The 13,091-nt window shown below is 38.1% G+C and overlaps 1 protein-coding gene across 2 annotated transcripts in view; it reads left to right on the top strand.

The window, feature by feature from the left end:
- Positions 1–3,435, top strand: part of SEC24B (SEC24 family member B) — a 94,367-nt gene extending 90,932 nt beyond the window's left edge. For both annotated transcript variants that reach the window (XM_011945748.1, XM_011945749.1), the window contains exons 23-24: positions 1,462–1,565; positions 2,543–3,435. In XM_011945748.1, the coding sequence (XP_011801138.1) occupies positions 1,462–1,565; positions 2,543–2,657 (219 nt within the window). In that variant the 3' untranslated portion in view covers positions 2,658–3,435. The remainder of the gene's footprint in view (positions 1–1,461; positions 1,566–2,542) is intronic.
- The last annotated feature ends 9,656 nt before the right edge of the window (positions 3,436–13,091 follow it).

The following is a 13,091-nucleotide window of genomic DNA, read 5'->3' on the forward strand; positions in this document are numbered from 1 at the left end:
CGTCTCAAAAAAAAAAAAAAGAAATCTTTAAGAAGACCGACCTTCCTTTCGACCTCCTCCAAAGAAAACTGGGTAAAGGATTTTAACAGGCAATTCATAAAGGAAAAATAAAGTAGAGGTCATATGAAACAATATTTAATGTCACTCATAATTAGGAAAAAAATAGTAATATAGCATTTCTTTCATTTACCAGATTGTCAGAAATTTTTAAATTTGATAATAGACAATCATGTAGACAGTATAGGGCAATGGACACTGTTCAGCACTATTGACTGGAGTATATAGTACTTATGTAACCTTTTTAGAGAGCGATTTGACAATGTCTGTTAAAATCATGTTCTTTATGACACAGTAAATTATTCTGCAAAGAATATATCCCGTAGATGTATTCATGGAAGTAGGCATATATACACATATGCTATAGTATTAAATAATAGCTGTGCATTTATTAAAAAGAATACAGTCTGGGGCAGTGTGCCATGCACCTCCCAGCTACTTGGGAGGCTAGGAGGCTGAGGCAGGAGGATTGCTCGAGCCCAGGAGTTCAAAGCTGTAGTATACTATGACTGCACTTGTGCACAGCCATTGCACTCAGTCTGGGCGACGTAGCAAGACCCCATCTCTTAAAAAGAAAAAGAAGAAGAAGGATACAGCCTGAAGTGAATAGTGTTCATGATATGATCCCCATTTGTATTTTCAAAACTGTTTGTATACTTAGTAATAATTTAGAAAACATCTGAAAAAATTCACATCAAAATGGAAATGGTTTTTAAAATATTGACAGGAATTACAAACATAATTATTCCAAACTTGTCTATTTAAATTTTGTTATATGCTACATTTTTGAATTATTTAATTTACTGTTAATTTACTATTTAATTTACAGTTGGCTTTGAAAAAGAAAAGTAAATCTTACCTTTTTATGTATATATGGGTATAAAAAATAGACTTTTAGGTCCTTTTAAAATAGTCTTGCATATAGTTTTAAAATATATTTACATATCCACACTGTACTTTAAAATTCTTTGCCTTTAAATTAAAGGAAACATGAAATTCTCCCAGAATGGCTAATTTTAGAATAGAATATAATGTATAATTGCTAAGGGAATTTGGAATTTAATGGTATCCCCCTTCATTTGAACATTTCCTCTGGAAGAAGCATAAAGGCGCCACACAATACTGGTGACATGCTAATTGTTTATGTTTTATTGACTTAGCAAGAAAAATATAGTCAGTTAAAATGTCAGTGACATACTTGTCATTGCACATATTTTATTGACTTATCCAGAAAAATATAAACAGATTTTTCAACAGTTTGAATAATTTGTGTAGTTGCTGCTATTGAAGCCAAGAAATAGAGTGCTGGCAGTTGGGGGTGATAGTAGGAATCATGATTTTGTTCTAATACTGCTGCAGTCTGTGAGAAAGGAAATAGTTTCCTAATTGTATTTCTTTTACCAGACACATCTTCCAGAGCTAGATACACTTTCATCAGAAAGAGCCAGATCCTTCATAACTTGGCTTAGAGACAGCAGACCATTAAGTCCAATCCTTCACATAGTAAAGTAAGTACTTTTGTAACTTAATTGTGAAGTTGTCTTTCCTATGTAGTCTGTGGAATTGCTTGTCTTCAAAACAAACTTTAAATAGTATCGAAATATATTCTGGTGGCAAAATGTTGTTGCTTGATTTATATCCCCTGTATTCCATTTTCTGACATCTCCATATATTAGTAATTTTTAATTTTTATTTAATTTGTGATAGAGTCTCTGTCACTCAGGCTGGAGTGCAGGGGTGCTACTATCACAGTTCACTGCAGCCTGGACCTCTCATGCTCAAGTAATCCTCCCAACTCAGACTCCCAAGTAGCTGGGACTACAGGCACTTCCCTCCACACCTGGCTAATTGTTAATTTTTCTTTTTTTTTTTTTTTTTTGAGACGAAGTTTCGCTCTTGTCATCCGGGCTGGAGTGCGATGGCGCGATCTCAACCTGCTGCAACCTCTGCGTCCTGTATTCAAGCGATTCTCCTGCCTCAGCCTCCCAAGTAGCTGGGATTACAGGCGCCCACCACCATGCCCAGCTAATTTTTGTATTTTTAGTAGAGACAGGGTTTCACCATTGGTGAAACACCATGACCAGGGTTTTACCAGGCTGGTCTCAAACTCCTCACCTCAGGTCATCCACCCGCCTCGGCCTCTCAAAGTGCTGGGATTACAGGCGTGAGATGCCACACCCAGCCAATTTTTAATTTTTTTTTTAAGTGATGGGGCTCTTTCTATTTTGCCTAGGCTGGTCTTGAACTCCTAGGCTCAAGCAGTCCTCCCACCTTAGCCTCTTAAAGTGCTGTGATTATAGGTGTGAGCTACCATACCCAGCCCAGTAATTTTAAAAATATACAGTTACTCTTTTTAGAAATATGCACTTTTATTTTATTTGTATAAATATACAGGATACAAGTGTAATTTTATGAGATAGATTGCAAAGTGGTGAAATCGAGGCTTTTAAATATGTTTAGACAATTGCCCTTTTCTTTCTTCTAGAGATGAGAGTCCTGCCAAAGCAGAATTTTTTCAACATTTGATTGAAGACCGGACAGAAGCTGCATTTTCTTACTATGAATTTTTACTTCATGTTCAACAGCAGATTTGTAAGTGAAGTAGAATAAAATTGAATAAGAAAAAGATCTATAACCTAGGTAAAGCATAATCTGTCAGAGAAGTACGTGGGAAATTTGAAATGAAGGCATTTGTTAATACAAGATGCAACGCACAGCACTCTGAGGCTTTGGTAAAAAGTAAAGGGGAAGAAAGAACTTGACAGATCTTTTTCAACTCAAATTAATGGTAACGATGATGCTGTTTCACCAAGTATATTTTGAATTGGTTTCTACACATTTCCAGTAGTATGACAGTACAGTGCTCTGTTCATTGCAAGCTGGCAAATTTATGTAGCTATGTGGAATGATATGTCATAATGTAAAATTAGATAAATTCTTTTTTCTTATAATTAATATAACATTTCTGGACTCGAACTCTGGCAAGAGATGCCAAAAGGCAGTGGTACCATGTTATTTGTTTATATGAATTACTTTTTAACAAGGAATGTTTCTTATTCATTAAATGAATTCAACATTTTCCCTGTAAAAACAATAGAGTTTCAGTACATGAACTATAGAAAAAATCTATATATAATGTACATAAATGTTACATTTGTAAAAAAATGTAAAAATGTAACTATAGAATATGAATTGCTTAAACTGTGCTGCATTGTTGGATGACAACTCTTTTTGTCACAGTTAGAGAATGAGGTTGACTAATGCGTATTATGAATTGAGTCCACAAAGGAACACAAAACTATTTGTAATTCTGTTAAATCTTTTATGTGGATTTATTTATGATAAGCCTACTAATTAAAACTATTTCGCTTGACAGTATGGTTTGGTGATTTTTTGGGGTTTTTGTTTGGTTGGTTTTTTGTGGGGATTGGTGGATTTTTTTATATGCAGAATGTATTGAATTTACTAATTGGGGAAGTGCAGTGATACTGCATTTCAGTTAGTAATATATATGAATCAGGCCAGGTGTGGTGGCTTATGCCTGTAATCCCAGCACTTTGGGAGGCCAAGGCGGGCAGATCACTTGAGGTCAGGAGTTCATGACCTGCCTGGCCAACATGGTGAAACCCCATCTCTGCTAAAAATACCAAAATTAGCCAAATGTGGTGGCAGGCACCTGTAATCCCAGCTACTCAGGAGGCTGAAGCAGGAGAATCGGTTGAACCTGGAGGCTGAGGTTGCAGTGAGCCAAGATCACACCACTGCACTCCAGCCTGGGCAACAGAGTGAGACTCCATATCAAAAAGAAAGAAAAAAGTAATATATATGAATCAATACATTTTCATTAGTCTGTGGGCATTACCAAGTACTTATTCTGTTTGTATTCTAAAACAAATGGTGCTACTTTCAAAAATACTCTTAATTAGTAAGTATAATCTTAAATTGTCTTTCTCATTTGTGTTAGATGTTTTTGCCTGCACACTTATAGCAAGAAAATTTTAGTAACACATGTGACTATCCCATTTATTTAATTGACTTTAAGATTGCCATCTTGAATTTTGAAAGTGATTTTCTTCTGATCAAGAAACTTCTCATTCACTAACAACTTATTTGCTATAGAAAACTGTTAAGGATCCATTAGATTATGTGACGTAAATTTTATTCTGTACACTATGAAAGTCCCCATCAACAAACTTTGGAAGGAAAAAGACTCTGCCAGGCATGGTGGCTCATACCTATAATCCTAGCACTTTGAGGGGCCAAAGTGAGCAGATGACTTGAGCCCAGGGGTTAGAGACCAGCCTGGGCAACATGGGGGAAACCCTGTCTCTACAAAAATACAAAAAAATTAGCCAGGGATCGTGTGCACCTGTAGTCCCACGTACTCTGGAGGCTAAGGTAGGAGGACATCCTGAGCTGAGGAGGTCAAGGCTGCAGTGAACTCTGACCACACCACCACACTCAGTCTGGGCAATAGAGTGAGGCCCTGTCTCAAAAAAAAAAAGAAAAAGAAAAAGAAAAAGACTTGCTGTGTGTAGTGGTTTATTTTAACTGGTTTTGTGCTTTCATGGATCTCATTTCTTTGGATAAAAAAAGTACTCTCACATTCCCTGATGGAAATTAGAGGTTAAATGACTCAGCCTAAATGACTTTACTTACTAATTAGTGACAATGCTAATAGTAAAAATCCAAATGTTCTCCCTACCCACAACCTACTCCCACCCCACCCCCCACCCACAAGACCATACTTGTACCTATACCATGCTGCCTCTAGCAAGAGAGAATCTGAACATTAAGAGAAACTAAGCCAGGCATGGTGGTGCCTGCCTGCAGTCCCACCTATTCGGGAGGCTGAGGCAGAAGAATCACTTGAAACCTGGGAGGCAGAGGTTGCAGTGAGCCGAGATTGTACCACTGTACTCCAGCCTGGGCGAGAGCCAGACTCCAACTCAAAAAGAAAAAAGAGAAACTATAGTACTCTAAGGGCAACTAAGTACTTCAATTTCACCCCAAAAAGTATAATTCTTTATGAAAGACAAAAATCTTTTGTCTTTGGATATTTTGTCACTCATTCAATAAATCTTTATAAGCATTTAATGCTTGCCAGATACTGTTCTAGGCACAAAATAAAATCCTCACTTCCACAAAGCTTATACTCTAAAGTGAGAATGTAGAAGACTGGGGAGAGGCAAGAATCATTTTATATAATTGGTAAGTGTGATGTATAATTCTATGTAAGTATGATGAATGTTATGAAGAAAAATCTCAGAAAGGAGATGGAAAATACTGTTTTTGATAGTGACCAGGAAAGGCTCTTTTAAGAAGATGAGAGTTGAGCAGAGAGCTGAAGCCACATAGATACCTGGAACAAGAACTGTCCAAATAGGAGAACTTTGTGGTAGATGAATGTAGAAGTTACCTTCTGATTGCTCTTTTCTCTGTGAAAGCAGCAGCAGAATTATCAGCTGAAAAGGGGTAAGAGGGTTAGAGGTTTTGCGAAATAGTCTAGGAGAGTAAGATGTTGAATTTACCAGTGGTATGTAGTAGGATTGTGAGGGCCCATCTTCGGCTGTGAGTCAAACTTAAAATGAAACTAATAAGCATAACTGTGCCTCTTTCCTCTAGCTATATTCAGTGCTTGGTAGAAAGCTGGATTTAACCACAGTTGGATACAAGGAATAGAGGAGGAGCAAGGGAATTTAGAATGTATACAAGGGAGTGACTCTCATTTAAGCTACAAGAGCACAAAATGGATGATGGATAGAGATGGGTAGTGTAGCAGGCTTAGTTGTTTGGAGGTCCCATTGAGGTTAAAGAGCTTTTAAGAGTGTAGATGTCAGAAAGAATGAGTTGGAAAGATAAAATGTAGTGGTTAGGATATGAAAAGCTTGGAATTGAGATTTGGGGGAAGTTTAGGTAATGACAAGACTAAGGGGAATGAGTGGTTGAGATGTTATTAAAAATAACTAGAGGTAGGGATGTGAGAACTTAGAGCTCAGGGTTTCAAATGGATCATCTATTTGATTATTAAAATTTTCCCCCCAAAAATGACAGGAATAATCCTGGGGACACGGGGACTGTAAATGATTGCAATAAGGAGGAGTGGCAAGGGGATATGCTGAGGGCGTGAGGTAGACAAGGAGGAAGAATAATCCAGATGCCTACAGAGGAGTTGAGGGATGCCTGCCTGGGGTTTAGCAGCAAACACAGCCATCCTTTGACAGGTTTGGAGGAAGATAATATCCTCAAGACAGCCAGGTTTCAGCGTGTGTGGAGACTGACATAAACCAAAATATAGTCATGACAAGAGTAATCCTGATAGGAAGTGGATAATTCATTCTCATTGCTGTCTTTTGGCCATTTGCTTTGTGAGGCAGGGAGCATTGGGTGAGATCAAGGGGTAAGATTGTCAGGAATTCTGTAAGCTGCTTTTTTAACTAACTAAAAACAGATGGTGGTTCTTAGTGGTAGGGATGGGATCAGAATTTTCTGGGAGAGCTTTTTGCATACCTCAATTCATATTCACTACCTGATTAGGGACCTGGCAAGAGATACATTAAAATGCATACATTAATTATTAAAAGTATTCATACATTAATATGTATATATGTGTGTGGCAAATGCTATTTGATAGCTATTTCGGGATTTGACTGTTACGTATTCAACTTGTGAGGCTAGGAAATGCACATATTAGCAAAGTGTTATATTAAATAAACCGTGAGCCCTCCTCTTCTAAATATCTTCTCGCTAAAATACTTTTGAAGACATAGGAAAAGATGAAAACTCACAACAAAGTTGAAAATAACATTGCAGACATTATCTAGAGAAAACTAAAACTTACTGAAAGAAGACGATTTAGGAAAAAAATGAACACTCAGCCGGGTGTGATGGCTCATGCTTGTAATCCCAATACTTTGGCAGGTCGAGGTGGGAGGATCTCTTGAGGCCAGGAGTTTGAGACCAGCCTTGGCGGCATAGCAAGACCCCATCTCCATAAAAAATAAAAATAAAAAATTAGCCAGTTGTGGTGGTATGTGCCTATAGTCCTAGCGGCCTGGGAGCCTGAGGTGAGAGGATTACTTGAGCCCAGGAGTTTGAGGCTGCAGTGAGCTACAGTTGCACCATTGTAATCCAGCCTGGATGACAGAGCAAGACTCTGTCTCAAAGAAAAAAAAAACACAAATTTTTAAAGAAAAAAATTAAGAACACTCAAGCTTTGGCACGTGAAACCTAAAAAACAAAAATAGATACTACATAATTCATTCATCTTTTGCCTCTGAATTCAGAGATAGGATCTGTATCAACCAGAAAATTGGTATCCTCCTCCCGCCTGCATTCTTATAATAACTGTAAGAAGTAGTACTTAATATAAAACAAGTGGGTGGGATGTATGTGTACTTCGTTTAAATGGAGAAGGTAATCATAATCAGGGGACACAGAAGCTATTAATGTATTCATTGCCTTCAGATTATACATGGGCAGATCCAAAAATTAAAAATTTTTTTGTTTCTTTTAGTAAACAATGCACAGTTCTGTGGATTTTCATTTTTGGACCAACGAGCATTACTTACAAGTAATTACTTACTAGTAATGTTATTACTTACTAATAAGTAAATTACTAAAGAACACTAAAATGTGTTTCCACAAATGAAAATCAATGTTTTATTAGAGTTTGCTTAGGACACTACTTATCGCCTGGTTCCTGTACAAGGTTTATAATTTTGCAAGAATGCACAAAAGTGTTTATACAGGTGTTGTCACACAGCAGGTCAGACAACTGACAGAAACTATCCTACGGTCAGTACTCAAGCATTTTCTTATGAATGTATCATTCTGTTGGGAGGTGTTCATGGTTTTTCTGCTATTTTTGCATTTCAGATATGTATTATTTTAGCTTGATAGCCATTGAGATTGCTATAGATTATTTGATTTGTGTATAATGATGTATATATGCATATTTCACTATATTTTTCTAGTTTTCTATAACTGGGTTTTAAATATTTTTGGTAGAATAATATGCTTTCATTGCTAAAAATAAATACCCCTCTATATTGCTTATAACATTTTGATGATGTAACCAGTGAGTATGTGCTAATTTAAATAACTTGTATATAGAATTAAGCCAACTGCCATATTATAACTGGGTTCTTTTTAACTTAATAGGATATTGTTTTATAATATTAAATCATATGTTTAAGCTCATTCTCTTTAAAAATAAACAATAAGCAATTTCTATATGTTCCTCTCAAGTCTTTATTACTTAGGAATTTGCTTTAGAGCAGGGATTGTATTTTGGATTTTCTTTAAACTTCTTATCCCACTTCACATATCCCCAAGTACTCTTCCCAAGACAGGATACATGGCAGAAACACATTTAATTTAATTGAACAACTGGAAAAGCTTATTAGCCTTTCTTATAGTGGAGTCATTTCACAGTGACCCTTGGGAAATCTGTAAAACATACCAGTCAGGAGGACTTTTTCCCATTTTTAATGAAAGTTTTTATGGATCTTTTTCCCCTATAGTCAATTTCTTTCAAATTCTGCTTCTTTAGGGCTTAGGTCTTATGACTTGCATAGTAACAATAGAAAATGCCTATTACATGCACTTCCTATGGAACCAGAAAAAATCTAATAGAATGGAAGATAACTGTTTCTCTAGCCTGTCTCCTATTAGTTATCAAAAGCTGGTAAGTAAGTAATTATGTTCAGAGTTAGGAATAATAGAAGTAAATGGAGAAATGGATGAATAAGATGTTTAAACAAGAAAGGTCAAAATTTAAAGCTGTATTTAATAACTAGGACCCTGAATACTGTGTTCACAAGCAAAAAGTGGTCTTTCAAAAGGTTTTTACCAAAAATGTAATGAACCTAAATTGTCTTCATAGCATTTATGGCACTCTTTTGGGTCATAATCTGTGAGGAGTGAGGACAAAATTGGGGTGGAGAATGAGTAGGAACCAGAAGAATGACTTTGAAAGGAAAAGAAGGTAAATGTACATCATTATAGGGCCTGTTCTTTGTTCACATCCAGGCTTTGCAAATGCTGCTCCCCTGCTTGGAAAACCCTGTCTTTCATTCCCTTCCTGGCTTTCTTAGCACTTCCTCCTCCTTATCCTTCAGAATTCAGCCTAGGGATCATTACCTCCTGGCAGCCTCTCCTGATGGCTCTCTCATCTGGGTTAAATACTCCTGTGTGTATCCATAACACATTCTCATCTCTACTATAGCCCCCATCAGACTGTGTTACAATTGACATTCTCCCTCAAACATGGGAACCAGGTTCTCTTAGTCATAGTGCCCCCTATACCTGACATACAGTAGGCATTTAGTAAATGTTGAACCAGTTTTTCCCCCTTAGAGACAGGGTCTTGCTAGGCTAAAGTACAGTGGTATGATCATAGCTCACTGCAGCCTCAAATTCCTGGGCTCAAGGGATCCTCCTGCTTCAGTCTCCTGAGCAGCTAGGACTATAGGCATGTACTACCATGCCTGGCTAATTATTTTTTGTAGAGACAAGATATTGCTATGTTGCCCAGGCTAATATTGAACATCTGGGCTCAAGCGATCCTTCCATCTCAGCCTCCCAAAGCACTGAGATTACAGGTGTGAGCCACTGTGTCCAGCAGAACCAATGTTATGCCAAGCTAGAGAGAAAATGTATTGAAGACCTGTGAATAAAAATAAAGACAGTTTCAGTTGGATAAGAGGAGAAACATACTATAATACACTAGATAGAATTGAAAGAAAATCTGGCATAGAATGAGAATGGTGCCAGAAGATGGATAATAAACCTTACGAAAATTCAGGAGTATACCACCTCTGAAGTTGAGTTTCAGTGGTCTGGAGCGTGTTCCAAGATCCTCACTAATACAGAAGACAAGTTGCTGCTCCCTGTGCCACTTTCCACAATGCGAGGCACAATGCTTGGTGGCTTTTTTTTTTTTTTTTTTGGAAGCTATGTGTACAACATTTCAGTGTGCTACTGTACTCCATAACCAAGTAACTTGTGAGGCTGCCAATCTGAGGTGTGGTTAGAGCAAAAGAAGGCTCTACATCAACTCAGACTTCAGTGCAAACTGTTTTGCCACTTGGGCTTTATTGACACAGCAGATCCAACTCGACAGGGTCTGTGGCAAATACAAATGCCATAACAAGCCTCAACCGGAGAGTCAGACTTCTCTAGGGTTTTAGAGCAGAGCCATGCCCTCTTCTGCAAAAACAAAAAAACAACAAAAAAAAAACCTTACCTTTGTGAGAGTAGCTCTTAGATTGTTATTGAGCTGTCTAGTATAGGATGTCGAATGTCCTTGGGATCTATGCTGACCAGTGTGAACCAAGCAGTAGGAGTAAATATACACAGTAGCGATCTATCGTTAAGTGGCAGCTTAACATTAGTATGTAAGGGATCAGGCTCAGCATATCCTAAAGTCAGTTGCATGAGCAGGCAGCTCCGACTCATGACATTGCTTCCTTTCCCTGCATTCACATTTATGGCCTCATGGGGATGTTTTCCTATAATCAGTTAAGGGAGAAACTAAAACCTGAATTTAAGACAAAGTGCTGGCATCAACTGGTCTGCTATAGTATTAGTCTAATAATAAATCCTCTTTGTGGGCAAAACTTCAAGCAGTACAGTGATTGACACTTTATGAGATGTAGATCTCAAAAGATGTAGATCTATGTAGCTTCATAGGCAATGGCAAATGACTAGATGACAAAGATCTTGGCAGGAACAGGATTAGAAAATTGGTGACAAGGAGGTTTGGAGAAGAGGGATTTGAATGAACTTCACGAAATGGACACAGCACATGAGATAGTTGTGTCCCATATCAATGCACCCCAAAGGGCATCTGCAGCAAAATTTGTCCATCTCAATCAGGTGGAGAAGGTGACCCATCCTGTGAATATCAGCCTCTTTCTGTAGCCACCCCAGCATTTGCTCAATGGTTCATGTACAAAGTTACCATACTTGTAAGGATAGAAGCTATGTGCGGGCTAAATATTATGGATGTCCCTTCACCAAGGCTGATCTGGCTACTGCCACTGTTATTTCTAAGCGTTGTCAGCTGAGACCTACTTTGATTCCTCAATATGGCACCATTCCTTGGGGAAAACTGGTAGCCACCTGATATGTTGATTACATTGTACCCCTTTGATATGGAGCATTTGTCCTCAATGGAATAGACACACAATCTGGATATGGATTTGCCTGCCCAGATTGCAGTGTTTCTGCTACCACCACCATCTGTGGGCTTACAGAATGCCTTCATCATTGCCATATGACCTCCACAACATTGCTTCTGATCAAGGAACTCATAGCAAAAGAAGTGTATTAATGGGAATTCACTGCTGTTACTACAACCTGTCACCCTGATATGGTTTGAATTTGTGTCCCTGCCCAAATCTCATGTAATCCCCAAGGTTGGAGGATGGGCCTGCTGTGAGGTGATTGGATTGGATCATAGGGGCAGATTTCCCCCTTGCTGTTCTTGTGATAGTGAGTTCTCATGAGATCAGGTTGATTAAAAGTGTGTAGCACCTACCCCTGATTTCTCTTCCTCCTCCTCTGGTCATGTAAGACGTACCTGCTTCCCCTTAGCCTTTGGCCATGATTGTATGTTTCCTGGGGCCTCCCCAGCCATGCTTCCTGTACAGCCTGTGGAATTGTGAGTCAGTTAAGCCTTTTCTTTATGAATTACCCAGTCTCAAGTAATGCTTTATAGCAATGCAGGAACAGACTACTACAGACCCCCCAAAGCAGCTGACCTGGCAGAAAGGTGGAATGTTCTTCTGAAGACTCAGTTATGGTGATGGTTGGAGTATCATCCTACAGGATACAGTATATGCTTTGAGTAAGCAACCAACATTTTTCTCCTGTAGCCAAACACACAGGTCTGAGAATCAAGAATTGAAAGTGAAATCATTCCCTTAATATAGTCCCCGAATTTTAGGGTCTTAGTTTACAAAGGAGAGATGCTTAGTTCTCAAAGGGACATAGCATCGTTCCAGCTGTATTGGAAGTTATGAGTATTACCTAGCCATTTTGGGCTCCTTCTGTCAACAACCAGAAGGAGAATCGTCCGGATTATGAAGAGGAATTGATTTGCCATGACATAACTGGGCAAGGAGGACTATGTCTAGAGGATTTTTCCAGAGTGCCTCTTAATACTTCTATGTTCAGTACTAAAAGTTAATGAAATATAACAGCCTAGTAAAAGAATGGATCACTGATGATTCAAACTTTTCAAATGTAAGATTTGCATCTCCCACCAGGTAAAGAATGCCAACCAACCAACATTCCATACTGTGCTGAAGGGAAATTAGAAGACAATCTGAGAGGCATAATGGGAATAAATTTGATAGTGAAAAAGAATTCAGTTCTAGCACTAGATCTGTCACAGTATGTTAGACTGACTGTAATAGAAAGAATATGGGTTTGCAAGCCAAACAACAAAATTTGAATTATAGTTCTTCTGTTAGCTGTGTGACCTGGGGCAAGTCTCTAAACTTCTCTGAGCCTTCATATCCCTACTAGAGAATAATAGTTCCTTGGTAAGAGTTTTGTGAGAATTATATGGAACGAGTATGTAAAGTTTCTTGTGCAGCACCCGGCTTATAGTAAATACATCATAAATGGCAGTCAGTGTCTTAACAAAATAACAGCACAACAGTAAGAATAGTAATAATACTCCCACATTGAGCCTGCCCTTTGCCCTCCTATCACTTTCCACCTTCACTGAAATTATTCCACACTGGACATGGAAAACCAAAATATGATCATGTGGGCTGCTGCCACCTCCACTGTTTACTGTGATCGATGTATTAACTACACTTTTTTGCTTCAGACTATCCAGTACAGATGGGTATACAGAAAGAAGCAAGTAGTCTTGGTTCATTACATGTACATACCATCAGACTTCAAAACTCGATGCTCACCAGTAAGCCACAATTATGGGGTTTTTGTTTTTTTTGTTTGTTTGTTTGTTTTGCTATCAGGTTTATTCTAAAAAGACAATCTCTTTTTTTTTTTTT

This window comes from Colobus angolensis, unplaced genomic scaffold, assembly GCF_000951035.1.
Source record: "Colobus angolensis palliatus isolate OR3802 unplaced genomic scaffold, Cang.pa_1.0 Scaffold244, whole genome shotgun sequence".
Lineage (NCBI taxonomy): Eukaryota > Metazoa > Chordata > Mammalia > Primates > Cercopithecidae > Colobus > Colobus angolensis.